At 42.1% G+C, this 20,137-nt stretch overlaps 1 protein-coding gene across 4 annotated transcripts in view; it reads left to right on the top strand.

Annotated features, from left to right (window-relative positions):
* Positions 1-20,137, top strand: part of PAX3 (paired box 3) — a 74,744-nt gene that overhangs the window by 37,110 nt on the left and 17,497 nt on the right. For 2 of the 4 annotated variants that reach the window (XM_038146327.1, XM_038146326.1), the window contains exon 5: positions 12,646-12,845. In XM_038146327.1, coding sequence (XP_038002255.1) covers positions 12,646-12,845 — 200 coding nt within the window. Of the gene's footprint in view, positions 1-12,639; positions 12,846-20,137 lie in introns of all 4 variants that reach the window. The other 2 variants (XM_038146325.1, XM_038146324.1) reach the window with 1 other exon arrangement.

Genomic DNA, 20,137 nt, shown 5'->3' with positions numbered 1-20,137 from the left:
ATTAACTGTGAAATTATCCACTGCACATATCAGCTAATCCATTTATATGTGATCATGTATGTTAGAATTAAGTGGATGTTCATCAGAACGCAGCCTGGGTCAAAGTTTGTTTGTAAAATATTGTTTGCAACTGCCCTTAGACTGTGCTTTGGAAAGTCTGATTGGAGTGTCTGAATAGGTAATTGTCACTGAAAACATCAGGAACGTTTCCAGGCCATCTGTCACTCAGCCACTTGTTATTTGTATTTCTATGGTAAGCAGGAGCCCTGCTCATGGACTGCCACTGTGCTGGGAGCTGTACCAACACAGATCTTGGGATTTCTCTGTGAAAAGGACCTAATGATGTAAGCACATGAAGGTGCACAGACATGTTTAGACTTTTAAGCAGAGATGGAGGTTGTTGAGCTCTATGATGAGCAGTGGTTTCAGCTCACTGGTACCTAGAAACTGCCACAGATGATGGCAAGCTGTCACAGTAGCAAAGCCCCTCTAGAATTCCTGTCTCATTTGATGTCTATTGAGACAACAAATGTTCTAGGCTTCTGCTGCCAGCCCAAAGGCACATATATATGATACCAGGCACAGAAGAACACTCATTACCTGGTAGACGAAGGCAAAAAGTCCACCACCCTCACGGGGTACCCCTCTTGCATTTGTTTCTGTGCTTTGTGATCCTCTTGGGCAGGATTTAACCTGGGACCCTGGATCTCCCTGTCCTGCTTGTCTAACAATAAAAAGGAAGCCACTTAGAAAAGCTGCCAAGAGCTGGTTTCTCCGTTGATGCCGGTTTTCCTTTGCGGACACAGGAGGCTGGCTGGCAGTGTGCAGCTTTTATTCTTTTCTGTCTCTCTGCTATTGTGCAGAGTTCACTCTGGCAGCCTCCCCCTGGATGCATCTGGGGCATCTGTCAGGCCCCTCTGTCGGGCTCTGTCCGGCTGGCTTGCAGGCCAAGTTTTGACTTCCTAATCTGTATTAACCACTTTGATGTGGCTCTCAGCAGGGTTTGACCTAAAGCAGGCAGAGAATCACATCTCACAATCCATAGGGTATGAATTGAAGGAAAAAATTAGCATTTTAAAAATTTGCTGTCAAATAAAAAGAAAGAGCATGATTTTTGCTGAAATTCAGTTGGGTTTGAATGCTTGTCTCTTCTAAGCTTCCTAGAAAAGCCCAGCAAAATATGTGCTGCTTGTTTGCATAGGCAGGGGAAGGCAGGCTGTATGTTAGTGGTTGGTGTTTTTCCAATATTCATCATGGAGGTATTTCTCTTTCAGTCTGGATTTACAAGATGAGATACTCAAGCTTCCATTTTAGGACCTGTTATGTTTTCATATGGTGGCAGGAAAATGCCAAGCACTCTGCAGAGTCTGCTTTTGAGAAGCCCTCTTGGTTTTGAATGTGCTATAATATGATGTTTTCAGGAGAAATTAGAAACAAGGAGGACTACTTTTATTCCCACCTAAGAAAGCTCTCTTGTTGCGTGTTTTGTGATGAAGCTATTAGGACTCTCATTTGTGATGTTCCTGGGTAGCCAGCAGTGCACATAAGAGTGCTTGCAGGCTGTGGTGCTCTTAGCTGAGTAAAAGTGGAAGCAAATAAAAGAACTCTGTTGAGTGGTGCCAGGGCACTGAAAGGCAAGATGAAGCAGGAGCCATAATTTTTACAGCTGACACAAAGCTTCTCCCAGATCTTCTGCTTCCCACTGAAATGTTGAGGACCTCTGGGGAAACAGAGAGAACCTTTAAATAGATGCTATCAATTAACCCTACAGCCTAACAATTTAAGATAGCTGATTTTACAGAGATGAAAGACTGTAGCTAAGAAACTGAGCATTTTAGCTTTTCTGGATTCTTCTGCTTGTATTTTGGCGATTTCCCCCCCTAATTTTAAATATTGCAAATCTGATTTGGGGCCACTTTCACTGTTATCTTTGAGAATTTGCCCTATTTCTGGAGGGTAAAGCCATCAGTTTTAATGAAACCATTGCTTTTCAGTCTGTGGGAGATCATCAAAAAGTGAGCTCTTCTTCATGCTCCAAAAAAACCCACAGGAACTTTCATTGGGTTCCCTGTTTGGGTAAAAGGAACTGAAGTAAAAACCTTGTGTTTTCTGAGTGTGGGCATTCCTGATGCCTGAGAGTGGGTGAGGGCTACATCTCAGTCTCGAGGGTGGATCCAAAGACCACTGACACAACGTGACTTGCATTTAGTACTGGGAATGTAGAGCTAGATTCTTCAGAATCTCTTTCTTTGGGAATGGCAAGGAACAAATGAGTTGTATGTGTTTTGTACCTTATCTATCAATTAAATACTCTGTTTGGACAATCACATCATTGTAAGTAATTGAAATTCTGGATGCTTACGTTGTAGGGACACTGTAGTAGTGGAAAAAAGTGAAATGAGTGAAAATACGTTTTGTAATGTTAGTGTCCAAGCAAAGCCTACAGGACTCATCAACAGGCATCCTGCCACTTCTGCTGTATGTGTATGGTGAATAGTTAAGTGAAGCCAGTGTCTTTATTGCACTAAATTTGGTGCAGAGTTACTTTTTCAGTTTTTGGGATTGCTAATAATTCAGAGAGACAGTTATAAATTGGTTAATATATGTAGAGGTTTCAAAGCTGGTGATATAAAGTATGTGTATATTTAGTCAAATAATTTTTGACATCTCTGCCATTAGGCATTCACCAGCAACCATCTTTCCTGCAGGTTTTCAAGAACATTTATCAGCATCTGTCAACAAGCAGTAAATGAGAGCAAATGTAAGGGAATTACATATGTCTGTGGTGTAGAGACTAGATCCACAGTGGCTCCCAGCAGGCACATTTTCCATGCTATAAAGGTGCTGTGGGGCTGGCTGCAGCCCAGCACAGCCCATCACTCCCTTTCATTGACTGCTCTGAGGTCAGCTGGTGGAGGGCTTTTTATGTTTTTTTTTTTTTTTTTTATTGGACTGAAAAATTGTGAGTTTTCTTTGGAAATGAAGCTCCCCCTGCTTCTTTGGAATAGATAGATAGCTGTATACCTTGCTTCATTATTAGCAAACCAGGGTCCATGTCCACAGAGCACTGTGTGTGCGCTTTATTTTCTCGTGTTTGTTTAGTGTCTGTATTATGGCAGTGCTCTGGTCAGGTGACATCTGTGAGCTCCAATAGCTTTTGTGAGGTTGGGAAATGTAATTAAAGGATGATGCCAGGAGCTGATGTGTGTGCAAACCTCACAGGGTGAGGAACAAGGACCATCTGCAGGTGACCAGTTCTTGGATGGACTCAAGGTAATTACTGTAACAGCATCACAGGCACTGTGATGAATGAAAGAGCATTGTGTGCTCCAGGGAGTCTTGGGCTCAGAGTCCTGCACCCCCCCCAGTTCTGGCACCCAAGGTAGGGGCTGGAATGAGAAACCCCACAGGAAGTAACACAAAGAGGTACTGAGCACCCTGCTGCTATCCCGTTGTAGGGTCCTTTTATCCCAAACGCTGCAACAACCATAAAGGCAGGGGCTGTCTTTGACCAGTGGGACTGGAGGGCTCAATACCCAGTAGGACCAGGTTTCATGACAGAAGATGATGGATTTTGAGGTCAGCACCCCAATTCTTATGTAGTTGTGATGGAAGTGACCTAGAGTTACTTACAGCTTTGGCTGGAAAAGTATTTGGCAGGAGTAGGTAGTGTCTTCAGAAATCAATCATAGGAAAAATATACGATGAAAAAGATAAGTTATTTTTATTGACTGAAATCTGAAAAGCAGAGGGGAAAAAAAGTCAGTACTTTTAGTTTTCTTTCACAAAAGTCTCCTGCAGAGTTAAGTAATTTCTAGAGGAAATGGAGTTGTATTCAGTGACAAAAATCAACATTCTATTTAAGGAAAAAAAAAAAGTTTGGAAATATTTTGGCCATTCCTAGTCCTGAAAATGATAAATAGAGATGGTCATAATACTCAGTGTACCTCTGTAGTGGGTAAAAGTGGCTTGAGGGGTGGTCTGGCTGCAGCTGTGGTTTAAGAAAAGATGATAAACTTGATTTCCCACTGAGACTTTGAGAACTGTAATCATGACATGGAGATGAAGCTACCTATAACAGCTTGCTCTACTAGTGTTTTTTTTGGAATAAAGAATGTTATTAATTCAGGTGCTAGAACTAGTTGAGACAAATAGGAAGTTTATTAAAACATTCTAATTTTTTTTACTTTAGCCATCTGTACAGTTTGTTTTCTTCAAAAATATTTTAGCACTACTACAAGTGGAATCAGTGAAGAAATACAGAGCTGATGTTGGAAAATACTTGTAAGCCTTTTCTATCTTGGTGTGCTCAGTAGTTTGATCAACTCATATAACTTTAGGAGTTCTGTTTGCATGGTGTTGTTGCAAAGGATTGAGGCAAATATAATTTATAGGTTTTTTTTCTTCTGGAAAATCCACATTGCCTTAGACAATTGAGAGATTGCTGACAACTCAATTATTTGCAGCACTTTAACTCACTAATACAGTCTCATCATTTATCCAGAGACTCCTTCATTTGCTTTATTTAATTTCTCAGCTGACAAATTCCATCTCCCAGGATACTCAATGTGTTCAGTCTTAATTGGTTATCAATCAGCTCTTCCATCAGCTGATACTGGCTTGAAGACATGACAGCAATCCTTTCTTAATATATTCTGGGATTTTTGCAAGAGAGACCTCACTTTCCTTTAAGTCTCCCTGTCTTATATAAAATATCACCTGAATTCCTAAAGTTTCTTGGGAGAAAACCTCATTTGGATTTGTGTATTTAGTTGCCCGAATTTGTTTTCTTTTTGTTTTAAATTTAGGAGGCAAAGTTCTTTAATCCTCTGGAAGTTTTTCCTTGAAACGTCCTAGTATTCCTAAGTGAACAGACAACATGTTAAATACAGTACTCGTGCTCTCAGCCTTACCAGGGATGCTCCCTGTGGGAAGGGCTGGAGAAACCCCCAGACGTGGGCACTCGTGAGCTCCCGGAGAGAAACAACGAGCTGTGTGCTTTTGCCGAGCCGCTGGGGCTGCCGGGCTGCGCTCGGGGGGCCGGGCACGGTCCGGCCGAGCGCTCGGAGCGCGCCCGGGTCCCCGCAGCGCCGGCTCCCGCTCGCTGCGCTCTGCCTGCGGCCGCTGGGAAAGGAGGCACACACAGACTGAGCAAGGGGCAAAGCTTGCCTGGATCCAGCTCTGCTCGTGTACCGGTAGAAACAGCAGAACAGGCTTTTGAGGCTAGTGAATGTAAGCTCCGCACAGTCAGCGAGGAAGTCTTGGCTTCGTGGGGAAAACTGTAGCAACTTAAATTTTATTTAGTCATTAAACCTGAGCTAACCGTTATATAAATACCAACTTCTGAAACGACGGGGAAACCTCCCACAGGCAACACGACTTTTACCAAATCACAGTATTTATTTGGCTTTTTTTTTTTTTTTTTTTGATACATATGTGTAGTCCCTGGACACAGGATCTAAGTGCTAACTGCAGTTCCCGTATATTTAGTTTTCAATGTAAGCAATAAGAACTAATAATAATAATGTCAATAATGATAATTAGAATAATTATAATAATGACAATAACAGTAATAATAATAGTAATCCCCCAGCGCAAATTTACAGCAGTGAAAGTTGGGATCAGACCCACATGCAAAGCTGGTAAGTACTTTAGCGTTACTTGTATCAACAAAGCAAATCTCTTTTTGGCAAAGGAGGTGGGGGAATAAGAAGAGATTTTTGTAGTTGTATTTGCAGTTTCCTTTTCCCTTCCTTTCACTCTAGAAATTCTTTATCCTTTCATGCACAGTTGAGAATTAGCCATTTATTCTTAGTGCTGGCGATGCAGTCTTTGATATTTAAAATGGAATGTGTTCCTTTTTGATGCTCTGTGATTTTGAATGAAGTACATGCTAGCAGATTAATGGTGCAGAACAGTTAGACACTGTGCATTTTTTTCTTTTCCATATTATTTCATCATTGCAAAAAAAAATTTAGTATATTTTTAAAAAAGAAGAGCCTGTGAATTGTCTATTGTTTATCCGGTGAAATTGTTTTCACAGTGTTGTCATTCTCTTCTAAGTTGAAATCATTGAATAGCTATGAGCTGTCACATTTTTTGTCACTTATAACTGCATCAAGCTGTGCTGACAAAATGTCCCTGCATAACTGTTAATATGCATTGTCATTTTAAGCATGAAACAGTTTAGCTAATGATTTATCTCTTATAATGCAGCACTTGGGGCAGCTGTATGATTTGTCTCTTTAGCAAGTCAAGTAATTTCTTTAACAAAATGTTAAGCACAGATGGGCCATAGGCTGTCAGTTAACCATTATTGTGCATGCATCTGCTTGCCTTCAATGCACTGTTTTATGTATTCAGCCACTTACTTAGGCACAGTTCTCTGAAAAGCGGAACCTACTCTGATTGGCAAATAAAATGTTCATTTGTCTCTTCTTCCTATTGTTTTGTTTTGGTAACACATGTCAGCAGCTCAATTACCCAGTTCATTAACAGCTCCCAGTGGACATGATGGCCAACCCATGATAAGGAGGGCGATTGTGGCACATATGGTCAATAATAGCCTGTCTCTTGGTAATTGTAAATAAAAGTCACTGTTGGCCTTTTCCTTTTACTGCAGCTACTGTTTTCCTTTTCACTTTGCCGTACAAAGCACATTTCTCCATGTGAATCAGCCCAAACAAAATAAAAATACCATCCATTTTTCTCAAGAAGATCACTTTTATCACTGCTGGGGTGGTTGTTTCCTTTCTGCGCTGACTTTTCAGCTTAGAGCTCACAGGATATGGGCTTGCTCTTTTCCAATACCAGCAACGGATTAATTGCTCTTATTAACGAGTTTACTTAAGTAGCAACATATTTTCTCAACATTTCTCTCATTCTCTTAATGCAGACTTTTTTTAAAGTGTCTGTGGAGTTAAAGTCATTTACAATTTTTTTTGTAAGTATGCCCTTTACAAATAGCAGCGGTTTTCAAAGGAGTAATTGAAGTGTGACTTAATCCCTGTTAGATGAGCGATATTCCTGTCTAGAACAGAGGCTTTCTTTTCGGTTTCATTTCTCCTTCTTTGATATATCATAGTCAAAATGACAGTAGAACTGGTTAAAAGCAATTCTACTACTTGTGGGTATTTCACATTGTATCGGGTACTCTGCTGCTTTCTAGCAAGCTAGAGAATTTCTTTATATATTTGCTGATTCCTAAATTTTCACTTTTAATTGGAAAAAAGAAACATGTAGCAACATTAGCATGTTTTATCATAAACCCATCTGAGAAATCTTTTGTGGCGTTTTGTTTCATTCTTTGTTTCTTGAAATCTGATTTTGTTTTTCTTCTCAAAGAAAAGGAGTCTAGTTGATAACAAGTTTTGGGCTGTGATTTAGTAGGGAGAAACTTAGGGTGTCCAAATCTCCCTTCTCTCCTCTTACCCCATGGATGTAGAAGCACAGAAAATGAATATTGAATTGGGTTAAATTGCAGCTCTGAGTATCAGTAACCTTGTCTAAAAGTGCTTTGCGGGGAGAACCTAAACTTTCGGGGTGCTCTTCTGTTCCTTGAAGCATGCTTTATCTTAGATAAACACAGCTTCAGTTGTGTCTAAAGAGCTCACAGGTGGCTGTGGGGTGACTCGGGACCCCTGAGCTCATCCCCTGCTGCCTGCCATATTCATAACTAATCTGTAGTCTCCTCCCCGGGCTGCAGGCACTCGGGGAGTTGTTGAGTGTCAGAGTTTATTTGTCCTGGTTTGATTAGCACAGACCTGGCAGGGCGTATTTTCTTTTTAATGGCTCCTTGCTGTGACAGTGAGGTTTTGGGAGGAGGAGGAGGAGAGGGGGGAGCCTGGCGTCATGTTTCCCCAGGCAAACACAGAAAAATGAAGGGCTGATGTGCTGGGAGGGAGAGAGGTGCTCTAGAGTCTTCATTATATTTTGTATGGATATAAGAGCCTGCCCCTAAACAGGGCTGCTGAGAGGGGAAGGAGAGAGTGGGGTTGTTAGCACGAAATAAGGATGCCGTTTTGTCTTCCTGTGGACTTTATTTTGAGGAAGAAAAGGATGCTTGGTGCGTTTCTATCTTGTCGACTGTTAAAAGCCAGCTGCTGAAAGCCTACCCCAACACAAACAAGGATGCAGGCAGGAATGCCCTACTGGCCACCTACTGCTGCTCCTGGCCATGGTGGGGAGCCAGCACCAGACGTGTGTTTGGGGAGCACCTCGGGTGCCTCTGACTCCCCCATACTGGGGCAGTTCTGCCTCTCTCCATCCCTTTCCTCCTTAATTCCCCTCAGTGTGATGAAGGGCTGTTCGAGCCCCTCACCTCTGGTGGAGGAGGCAGTGTTGGAGGGACGCCTCCAGGTGCGGAGGTTTGGGGAGGGGGAGCTGGATTAACCCCTGCTGTGCATCCCCTTCACCCGGCTGCCCTCCCCAGCCCCCCGGCCCACCGCCCCCGCCTCCACGGCAGCCGCCTTTGTGCCTCCCGCATCCTGCCAGGCAGGTGTCAGAGCCCTGAATGCGGGCAAAGGCCCCGCTGATGGATACCACAGATGGAGCGTGGAAATCGGCCCAATAGGCCTCAGCCACAGGCCATTTCTTAGGACCCAACAAAAGCCTCCAAATAAGTCAACAAAAATCCCAAAGATCACAAAGAGAAAGTGTCATTTGTCATTTGCTGTGGGTTTGTGTGGGGGAGGCGGCCCCGCTGCACTCCCCTTGCCTGCACCCGAGCAAACACGAGGAGGTCACTCGCCTCGGCCTGGATGGCTGCGGGGATCAGACGGGCGCCGGCAGCCCCAGAGCCACGGTGAGCCCCAGGATGGCAGAGTGAACACCCGGGGAACCCCAGGATGGCAGAGAGAACACCCCAGGGAGCCCCAGGGCTGACAGAGAGAGCACCCCAGGGAGCCCCAGGAATGGCAGAGAAAACACCCCAGGGAGCCCCAGGCATGGCGGAGAGAACACCCCAGGGAGCCCCAGGGCTGGCAGAGTGAACACCCCAGGGATCCCCAGGAATGGCACAGTGAACACCCCAGGGAGCCCCAGGGCTGGCAGAGACAATACCCCAGGGAGCCCCAGGGCTGGCAGAGAGAACACCCCAGGGAGCCCTAGGAATGGCACAGTGAACACCCCAGGGAGCCCCAGGAATGGCACAGTGAACACCCCGGGGAGCCCCAGGGCCAGCACAATGGACACCCCAGGGAACTGCAGAGCTGCAGTGGGGGGGAGACTGTGAAATTAATCTTGCTTAAATAAAGAACTGAGAAGATGGATGTGTGGAGGGTAGCTAGCTAATAAACTGCTACCAAACCCCTCTCTGGCCTTTGCTATTTTTAATTTTTCTTTCATTTGCCTTATGTTAGTGAGATCCACGGCTAGACAGAATTCATTCTGGCTGTTACACTGGGTAGAAGAGAGTGTGTAATATGCTATTAAAAAATGTTACAGGGTGTGAAGAGCTGTGAGAAAGTATCTGCTTCTCCAGGTCACAGGATGATAACCTCTCCATGATAACCCCTCTGCCTGCCTCTGTCAGGTGCGCTCTGTTGCAGCCCTAATGCATGGGCTTTAAATGGTTGTCATGTTATTGTTATTTAATTATTCAAATGAAATGTCTTGCTGGGAGTAAGAACAGCCCACAGAATGACCTCTTGTGTGTCATTTTGTTGTTCGGTTTTTGCCCCATGTGTCTATTTACAGTGTTTGGAAAAGGGATGGTTGCAGAACTCCAGGTGACCGAATGCCTGTGACATTGGGCAGTGGGGTTGTGCATTTGTGGTGATAATCGGCATGCAGCATTTCCTTAGGCCACCAGATAGGTCATGAGCAGTTAAGGGACAAATAATTTCTCTTTAATTCTGTAATTCCTTTTTTAATTACTCTTTGTGACTCAGCAACTGGTAGTGCTGTTGGCTGTCTCTCCAATTTTGAGCTGTATAATAAGAGGGGTTCCAGTGATCCTGAGGAGCTCAGCCAGGCAATCTTCCTTGGCAATGAATCTCCTTCTATTTATGACTTGAGGGGTTGGAAAATTAGGATCAGTAGGACACATGTGAACATTAGTGATATGCATATTTTGTGTCTGTGGAGGTGATGGATATAGAAATAACCCAGCTAAAATCTCACCAACTTTGCCAGTGCTGAATAATATCTTTCTATATTATGGAAGTCAGTAGAACTCTTAGTAAGATACTGCTTAGAGAGAGGGCAATGCACTGTAACTGTTGAACATATATTATATATATATTGCTTGTCTAAAGGCTGAGGTGTATCCAATTTTTTGTGTTAAGCCAGTACTCTGACCCTTCTCACCTATACAAAAGTCTAATAATGGTATTTTAATAAGAAAAAATAAGAATAAAGGCTTCCTTGATGATAGTGATATTTAAGAATACTTTGTAAGAAATAAGAACAGTACAGTTTGTAGTACTGACATGCAGCTATCCTTTGAGATTGCATTTGTCTGACTTTGATATCACAGGGCAAATAAGACAAAAGAAGCCAATGTTTTCAATAAAGCTGCACATAGCAGCCTGGCCTGCAAAAGGTAATGCCAATGAAAGCAGATAGATATGAAAGTAGTTGCATGTGATATACATTTTCTCCCTACTTTAATTTTATTACTTCCTCTTTAAATTCTTGCCCTTGATTACACATATTGTTCCAGACTCTTAGATGCTATAGCTGGTTTTGTTTATTGGTTTACCTTTTTGCCTTTTATATACTGCTTAATGAAATATAAAGTGAAAATGAAATGTAGTCAGGGTTTTAGTTTTACATTCTTTTGCAGAAAGGAATGAGAGCATAGGGAAACATGTCAAGATTTTGTTAAGTCTTTGTAAAAAATTTTAAAAAGATAATGATATGTCTCCTGATACTTCCCGCTCAGTTGATGAGGGAGTTCACTTCAGGAATTTAGCAGTAAATATCCCCTTTAAATTGAACAGTTTAAGCTGGCTTTTTATAGTCATATACATAGATGTGTGAAGAGGTTGTACTCATACATGTGGAGTCTGTAAGAGCATTGAAAGTGTTACTGACATCTTCCTGACAACTTCCTTTTCTTTTAACTCATTGTACACAATTAAAGGCAGCTTTTGTCAGAGAAGTTGTCTCCAAAAGGGACATTTCTGAGCTCTGTTTCAGACCTCACCACACCAGGTAAGGGCAGACTGCAGTGGTAGCCAGTGTGACCCTGGTAGTGGGGCTGATGTGCTCTCCTCCAGCCCAGCTGGGCAGTAAGAGCTGTTCTGCTTAAGGTGGGTGATTTGTATCTGAGAGTGCCATTGGGGAACTATATTTAAAATATCCTATATTTCTTTTTGCTCCTGGATGACAGTGTGGAGCCATCCGGCTGGGCTGTAACTTGGCAGTTGCTGAGGAAGGCAGGTGTCACTTGGGACCATAACTGAGAAGGTTTGGGATTTGTCACTAATTCAGACAATGTATAATGTTAATTTTGGGATACTCTAGATTGCCTGTTTAATAAGGACTGAACTTGAACTGTTTAGGATAGGATGTTTTTGCTGATTTTCCTTGGTTGTAGAGAACAACATTCTCAAGAATGAGAATCTCTTAGTCCAATCCTGGGACAAACCTTCACTGGAAAAAAGAGACTCTTGGAGCTGATGTTTGTTCAGTATATTGATGCTGAGATCTACAGGAGTTTTTCCTTATGTCTGTGTTTGCTGGGTCCAAGATATTGATGCTGTCTGGAAAATGAAGACACCTTTCACAAAAGAGTCACTGTTCTAGCAGTAATTGTTTTGGGTTTTTTTTTGGTGTGCAGAAATTAATAAACATTTCAACTGAATTGTCTGAAAAAGCACTTTGTGTTTCTCATGCTCTAAGTAAACAGATTAGCTGTATTTATTAGCTCAAACAGCTTGAGTGAAATTGGAAATGTAAGATAGCTAGAAATGAACCTGGTGGGGGGTTTTAGCTGGAGCTTGAGAAACCATTTGCTTCCAAATAAATGACATTAAAAGGATTATACTAAATCAATGTCTATATCAATAATTTCTTTGGCATTGTTGAAGAAGTAGCAGCAATGCTTGTATTCCCATTGAACAAGCACTTTCAGCATCGCTGGGGAATGTCTGCCCTCTTTAGGTGGTTTCCCTTGAAGACTCAGGCAAGAAGGAATGCTGGTTGCCTGGACAGCAGCTGGTGCAAGTGAAGATTGGCTTTGAAAGTCTACTTTTTTGGTTCATTACTGTTTACTGGAGAAAGTGAGTGGGGTTGGGTACTGGAAGAGGTTCTGCTGCCTTCACAGTTATAGCTCTGGGTTCAGCTGTGGCTGGAGCTCACTTGGTGGCCAGGGGAAACAAGCAGTGCTGCTGGGATCTGTCTGGCCCTGTCTGTGACCTCACTATCTGATTGTCTGTGAAGTCCAGAAAGAGTTTCCATATTGGTTTCTCTATAAACTGCTGATTGCAAGAGTTGGTAGCCCCTTCCTGGGTTGTAGCCATGCTGTATGTGATTTGTTTCTTGCTGACTTTTCTCAAGTTCTCACTCAGGGTTTGTGAGGGGCCTTTGGTCCAAGACAGCCTCCATATAAAAGGATGTCATTGATTGATTCAATATTTTGCCATTTTTTCTCCTTAACTAAAGCTAATTTCGCCTTTTTTTTTCTTTTTTGAGCATCAGCACCTCAATCTGATGAAGGCTCTGACATTGATTCTGAACCAGATTTGCCTTTAAAAAGAAAGCAGCGTCGCAGCAGGACAACCTTCACAGCAGAACAACTGGAAGAGCTGGAAAGAGCTTTTGAGAGGACACACTACCCTGACATTTACACCAGGGAAGAACTTGCACAGAGAGCCAAGCTCACAGAGGCTCGCGTCCAGGTATGTAAAATACAAGCTGCCTAATGAAATGAGTTTTCTTTTTTGTTAGCATGTGAGTCCTTTTATATTCCTACATGATCCTGCTCTGGAGTAGAAGGAAAATGTGAAAGAACATTGTTTACAGCTGTAGAGTTTTTACATCTGTACATGGACATTGGTTTTACAACTGTTTAAGAGAACTGCTTTGTAAAAACTTTTGTGTCGTTCCATACTTACCATGAATATAGTACAGAATCTTTGAAGAAGAAGAAGGTCTGATATCCCCATTTGTGTGCTTTATGCACTTGACAGCGCTCTGCATGTAACAGCTCAGCTGTTGGGCCAGTTTATAGTTACTTAACTGATTGTTTAGTCATTTGTTGTTGTCAGGCATAAAAAAGGAGAGAAAAACATTTTTTAAAGGAAAATATGTCTACAGAGCCATGCACGTGAGGAAGGTGGCTGGTGCAGTATCTACAGTTCACTTTTAGGTTAGATTTTTGAAGTTGACTTGGCATAATATCCTTTTTGTCCCCACTCTCAGTTTAATTCAAAAGAAAATAAGTGCTCAAGTAACTTCTAAGTCTTCACAGCCTCATGTATATCTGGGTTATCTAAAACAAGCTAATCTACCAGAGCAGTAACATGGAGTTGATTTACATTTTTTAAAAAAAGCAGGAGCCTGGATTTTTAACAGTCTAAACCTATGAAAATAGCTGCCAAATTATCCTGGAATAAACTGCACCTCAGAGTTCAAGTTTTGATTAGGACATCTCCTGTTTGATATCAAGGAAACACATGCTGTGAAAAATTTAATACTGCAGGCAGAATCTTTTGCTGCTCTTTCACCACTTGACATCTACAAATTGCTGGGAAAAGTATTCCCTTTTTAAATCAGTCTGAGTTGCAAATGTTACTAAGCCAATGTGTGGTTGGGTGACAAGCAAAATGTTGGAGCCTGTGACCTAACAAAGGAAGAGAAATGAGTGGTGACTATTGGTCTGACCAAGGATACAGGTGAATTTGGTTTCTTTGGTGAAACTCTTATTATAGTTTGACCTTTGAAACTCAGCCTGAGGCATTCAGACTGTGTAAACTGAAATAAGCAATACAAAACACCTCTCTGACTTTTTAAGACAATCACACCTATTGCAGCATGGCTGTATTATTGAGTGTCTGTCTTGAAAGGCTCATACTTTTTACCTGCTAAATGTTTTTGCAGAAGACTTCACGCCACATTTCTTGTAAGTGTTTATTATGACTGTGGGAGAAAATCAGATGTGTGGATGAATTTGTCTGGAAGGCAAACTCAGTTGTGCATGACTCTTTTCTTAACATGTTTACTAAGTGAAATGCTTGCAAAACAGCTCCATAGATAGACTTGGGCCAGGTAAGACCAAATCAAGCCCCAGGAATCATTTGCCCACAAAGATAACAAAGATAACTTGCTTCACAAGTGTTGTTAGCAAGACGAATGGGATCTTGGAGATGATGTTTTGGTCTATGTTAGCTTCAGTGGAAAAATATGATAAAATGAAAAAGACCTTGTTCATGTTTTTCTAAATCAATGACCCACAGCTAGAAGAAAAGCAGAACTCTCATTAACATAACAGCTGTCTTAATGTGGCTTTAACCCTGTGACTTTTTGCATTCCTCATGGCTTCCTTGGTTCCCTCGAGACGCATCCTGTCTCACACCACTTGTATGATCTACAGCCTCACAAATTCCCCAGTACCTCTGACATGGATATTTTACCTAACCCAGCATGGAAGAGAGTTCCCAGTCAATCAATGATTAAAATACCAGAACAAAACCTTTCTGGATTAAAGATGAGCTGGGTTGAAGTAACCAGCCTGTGGGCAGTTTCCTAGTGCACTCCATCTGTCTGGTACACTTGGAGGCTGGCAGAATGATTTAGCAGTGGATTAAGGGATACAGGATTTGCCTTATCAGCATTCAGCACCTCTCTATAGCCCCTTAAAATAGCCACGTATTATGGGCATGAAATAAAAGACGACCTGTGAAAAGAAAATAACCCTAAGAGACTTGAGGCTGAGAGGGCTGGATAGCCATACTGAAGTAGCATTCAAGCTTTCTTAGTCACACTTCTTTTTTGGTAACATTATGATAGAGATCAGAGATACCAAATTTTATATGGATACATACACAAAGATCTCTTTGACTGCTTCCCAATAAAGCATTATCTAAAAGAGCTGGCTCTTGCAGCCTGGATCCAACTAAGCCCAGAAATCTATTTATTTTTTTATTTCCTTTGGAGCTGTAAGGTCCAATTCTATACAGTAGTTTTATATTGCCTAGGCAGTTATTTAGTTGATTACAACTGGATCAGCCTTGCTATTCCCTCAGTCTCTCTGTGTAGTACTTGCATCTCATGTTTTGTTTTCTCTACTCTGCCACCCTGTGCTTCCCCTTTCCTTCTGTTCCCTGAGGCCATCCATTACTCTCGTGAAAGGAAGAGTCTTACACCACTGAACCATGTTTCTTCTCACTATCCCACTGCTGAAGGGTAACCAAATGCATGTTTCCAACCTGGTTGCTTGGAGGTGGAGGAAAAAACTTGCCTCTGGTCTGGGATCAAGAGTAGAACATGTCAGCCCCTAAGGGGAATTTTTTGAGAGCTACAAGGAACTGAAAACAGACTTTACACTGTGAATGTTATTTGTGTACCTAATCATGGGAACAGGAAAGGCTTTTGGGGAAAGAAATGTTCCAACAAACTCCACATTGTAAGAGTCACGAGATGTGTAACTGTAATCATGGCAAATATTTCAACACTGGGTGTAATAAAGAGTTAAAATGCTCCCTGCAATTCCTTCTGCAGCACTTTCCACTCAAGGACCGTTGGTTTTTTTTCCCCCAGTGTTTGAACCTGGATGTGATGTGGAGCCAGGACAACCTCTTCTGCTGCCTCTTCCGAAGGCACTTGCTCTTCTCTGCACATTAGATGCAGAAGGAAGAGGAGAGTTCTTTGGTCTTGTGAGATGGTCAGATAAAATTCAGAAAGATAAGCACAGTTCCAAAGGAGGACCTTTCCTTTAAAAAAAAATAAAAAATAGTGATACTCTGGGAATGTGAAATTAAAAATTTGCATGTTTTGAGTAAAAAATTGCAACCCTGCAGTACTTTATTTGTCCAGTTTAGAACCTCATTAAGACCATCATTATGTTGCAGTGCAGGCCCTTAAGATCTGTGGCCTGTTTTTTGCTGACAATCTGAAGGCAAGTTTTAAAAATCAATTTATCTCCAATGTAGATCAAAGGGTCTTTCTGAGCTTCAGAGCTGTGGAGTTATGGTTTCTGTAACAAATGGTGCATCAGGAATGAAGTGGGTAGTATCTTTTCTGGCCACCTTTGATTCCCACAGCAGGCTTGTTTTTAGACCTGGACGAACTGGGCAAGCTTTGGCAGCAGCTTGGGCCTGTTTCAGATCGATGGTGGGGAATGTTTACGTCAATCTTTTGGCAAAGGATTTTTAAATAAGATTCAGGTTTATCCTGTGCCTGGCCAGGAACCTGCCTTTGCCAACAGGGGCTGGCCGTGCAGGCAAATCTTTTGGGGCTGTGTGTTGATGGCAGGCATCCCAAATTGCCAGAAATATGGGGCATGAGACTTGTGTATTGGACCATGTTAAGGAGTGCCCCAGCTGTATGGATCCTTGGAGCAGGACACCCTGCTGTGAGAAGCAGCTGGCACATGGCCCCCCCGTTTAATTCCAAAATGCAATAGGAAAAATTTGTTTGGATTCTTTTTCATCCATGAATAATGGTGAAAAAGAAGGGCAAGTCAGGAAGAATTCTGAATCATGACTATTTCCCACCCTGAAGAGTTTCTTCTCAGCCAAATCCCAGTTCTAAACTGATTTGCTTGAAGACATTAAAAAAAAAAAAAAGTTGTTTATCAACAGAGCATGTCTGAAAATTTAGGCACATCTCTCCAGGCTACTAGCATGGAATTGAATGTTCCCATGTCAAAATTGTAATCAGCTTGTTAGCTATTGTAAAAACCTTATTATAACCTCAACAAATAAGTCCCAAGAGCTCAGACGTCTTGAGTAGCTAGAAGAAAAATTACTAAAAAATATATTTTAAGTGTTGTGCTTGGATATTATTTTCTTTGCTTCACTGTGGTACAGGGAAGGAAAGAGTTTGGAGAGGAGTAAGGGGAAAGGTGAGAGAAGTTACGACTCTTGAGCTAGTAGTAAAGTTTAAAGGCTCTGAAGTCCAATTTCTCAGCTTTAGTAGAATTTTCTCAGTAGAAAACAGTGAAAAGCACTCTCTGAGAAATCACTGGGGAGGGAGAATCTGTGCCAAAAAAAAGTCTTCATTTGCTTTCAGCTCCTCTGAAATGGTTTGAACATATACTGAACTGCCCAGTCCTATGGGAAGATGGGGCAAAGGAATGCAGGATGGATTCAAGAGCACTCAAGACTCACTTTCATCAGATGTTTAGTTATTCCTGATGTGGTTTATGGAGAATTTCTGATGCCTTTTCTTGAGACTGAATCTCTTGCATCATAAGAAGGCTAAAGAAAGAAAATGCTGTGTGCATCCTTGCAGTAGATAACCCTGTAATTGCAGGTCCCCCGTCCCCTGTAAAGGGGAAATTCTTATGGGTAAATTAACCAACAGCATTCATATGTGGGCCCAAGAGGACATTTTTAAATATAAAGGAAAAGAGGGATGTGATTTTGATTGTCTCTTTCTGGTGCCTCCTCCCTAAGGGCTCTAATTAGTGTCACTTTAACTTATAAATACACAGCTCAATTTGCTTATTACTCAATAATTTTTAGAACTATTCAGCTGCAGATTCTTAGAAGTATTTCTGTAGAACTAAGTCAAAGTTTTCTCAAAGAAACCAAAGAGATTGGAGTATGTTGGGTCACACTGGGAGGTGGTTGGAAGTCCCTATTCCCTTTGGCACAGTCTAGTGACTTTTTGGTCTGTGTTGGTTTTTTTGTTTTATTTTGTGTGTGGTGCGTTGGGTTTCATTTTGACTTTCTTTGCTTTTGGGTTTCTTTTTTTGTGTCTTTGTCTGTTTGTTTTGGTTTTTTTTTTTGTTTTGGGGTTTTGTTTGGTATACTTTTCCCTTTTATTCCCACCTCCCTCCCTTCCCCCCCACCATGTTTTCTAAGAACTCTAGTACTAGAACTATCGAGTACACTGATAACTGGCAGTATCCTGAACAGCATCACTTCCCATGCCCATAAAGAGCAGGCTTTGGCAGGCAGGGAGCCCTTAGCATTGTGGCATTCCCGCTGGTGGCCGTGGCAGGCTGCTCTCAGCAGGCTTTGGGATGCTGTGGGGGAACGTGGTGTGCATCTGTACACAGTGGACCTTATCCCTGTGAGGCTGGGACTGTGCAGATGTCACAGTCAAGCTGATTTTTCAACTAGTTGTGCTAAAATGCAATTCTGTTGCTACTCTTTCTTCATCCCATGGCTGCTCCCTGGCAGTGCTCTCCCTGCAGCTCATAGTACTGATACCTTGGTGAGTCAGGATGGAAACTCACCCTAGTGCAAAATAAAAAAAGAAAAGGGAGGATGAAAAACTGATTTCCTGTGCATGCCCTCGAAGCGCTGCTGAAGTAAGCGAGCTCTGGCATCTGTAGGGACTGCAGGAGCAGACCCTGAAGGTGTCTGTAGCAGTCACGCTGCCATGTTTTGCAAAGGTAACAGAGTCAGCTCTGCCTGGGCTGGTGGAGCTCAGCTTTGTTTGCAACTTCCTTCTTCAGCCTCCCCTCTTCCCAAGGCACCCCTGCTGCTTCTGGCACAGCCCACATTCTTTCCCTGGTGGAACATCCGCTGAGGACTCTGGCATCCAGGATGGCCAGACTTTGTTTTGAATATATGAATTTTGTGGGAAGGGAGAGGTGGGGAATAGTAGGGTGGGGGAGGCAGTTACCATGAAAAATATCATGAGGAAAAACCAAATCAACTCCTCCCTCCCCCATCTAGAATGCATCTAAAATTAGAAGTGCCATTAACAATATATCAGTCTCTCAACTTTTGTGTTTCTGGCACTTGTGCTTGCAATGGTCAGGACTTTGTATAACAAAATATCCACGGGTTTTTTGCAACATTCACATCTTGAATGTTTTTCCCTGTTGAATCAGAGATCTTTTTGCCTTAAAAGCACATAGAGCACTCTGTGTTTATGATCAGACTGTCGAAATGTCAAGGCTAATTACACTAGTGTGTTCCCAAGTGAATAAATGCATCTTCTAAAGAATATCCTGTTGAGATCAACAAAATAAGATATTGGCATGATCACTTGCAAGCTGCTCTAAGAAAAAATGACAATAAGAGGCAGTATCCAAATATCAGGAAATGGAGATGGAAGAAACCTATTAGTTGACCTTATCCATCTACATTGGTGCAAAATACAGTTTTTATATTCTGTGGCAGTGTGATTTCTTTTTTCGTCAGTCCAGTCCCAGGTGTTTGGAAAACTGGAGCCTTCGGTACTTAAAGCACTACTTTCCCCCCATTTTGTTCTGTATTTCATCCTCTTCAGTTCTATTTTTGAGCTATAAATGTTGGCCAGACATTGGGTTTTAAGTTTGTTTCCAAATAATCTGGATCAATTACATTCCACCTTTGAAAGTGACATAGGAACCGAGGAGTCCAAGCCTCACTGCAGTGAGTGTGCCTTGGCTTCTGTGCAGACATAGTTTCTGAATGCTCGGGTCCCTCAGCCAAGTTGTGTTTCCTCTGTCCATTTTTAGATAGTTTAGCATTTGTTTTCTGTTGTGCCTACTGCAGGGTGGCACTTTCTCACAGAATGACACTTGGGATCTTCCCCAGGGGCTGCTTTGTACTGGAAGCATCCCTACAGGCAGGTGATGGTTGTGCCCCTCAAATGGAGGTTGTGGGAGAGCAGGAGCACCCTGTGGAGACCTGCTAGATTTGAAAAGGCCACTCATGAGATGAGGATTTTGCCATGTTGGTGGAAGTTGAAATCTGTTACACATAAGGGGACATTGTATTTAAATCATATTGGAAATGTATAAACAAAAGAAAATATTCCCCCAGGTTTTTACAATATGTTTCTAAGAAGACACACTGGCTTGTGGTGACTGAATTTATTTTTAAGTCTTGGCTTGAGATTAGCAAAGTTTTTCAAGAATTCTTTAATGGTAGTATTGTACATGGATTTTTCATGATACTTGAGGATTTAAGAAATGAAAAAAAAATCTGGACTCTTGAAATAGATCAAGGCAAGTCTGACTGTATCAAGGGTATGACTGTAGTCTTAGGGAAATACTATGATTAAAAACCCAAATAATTTTGGTTAA

The sequence above is a fragment of the Motacilla alba genome, chromosome 9 (assembly GCF_015832195.1).
Source record: "Motacilla alba alba isolate MOTALB_02 chromosome 9, Motacilla_alba_V1.0_pri, whole genome shotgun sequence".
In the NCBI taxonomy this organism is placed as follows: Eukaryota; Metazoa; Chordata; class Aves; order Passeriformes; family Motacillidae; genus Motacilla; species Motacilla alba.
This window is presented reverse-complemented; position numbering and strand designations above follow the sequence as displayed.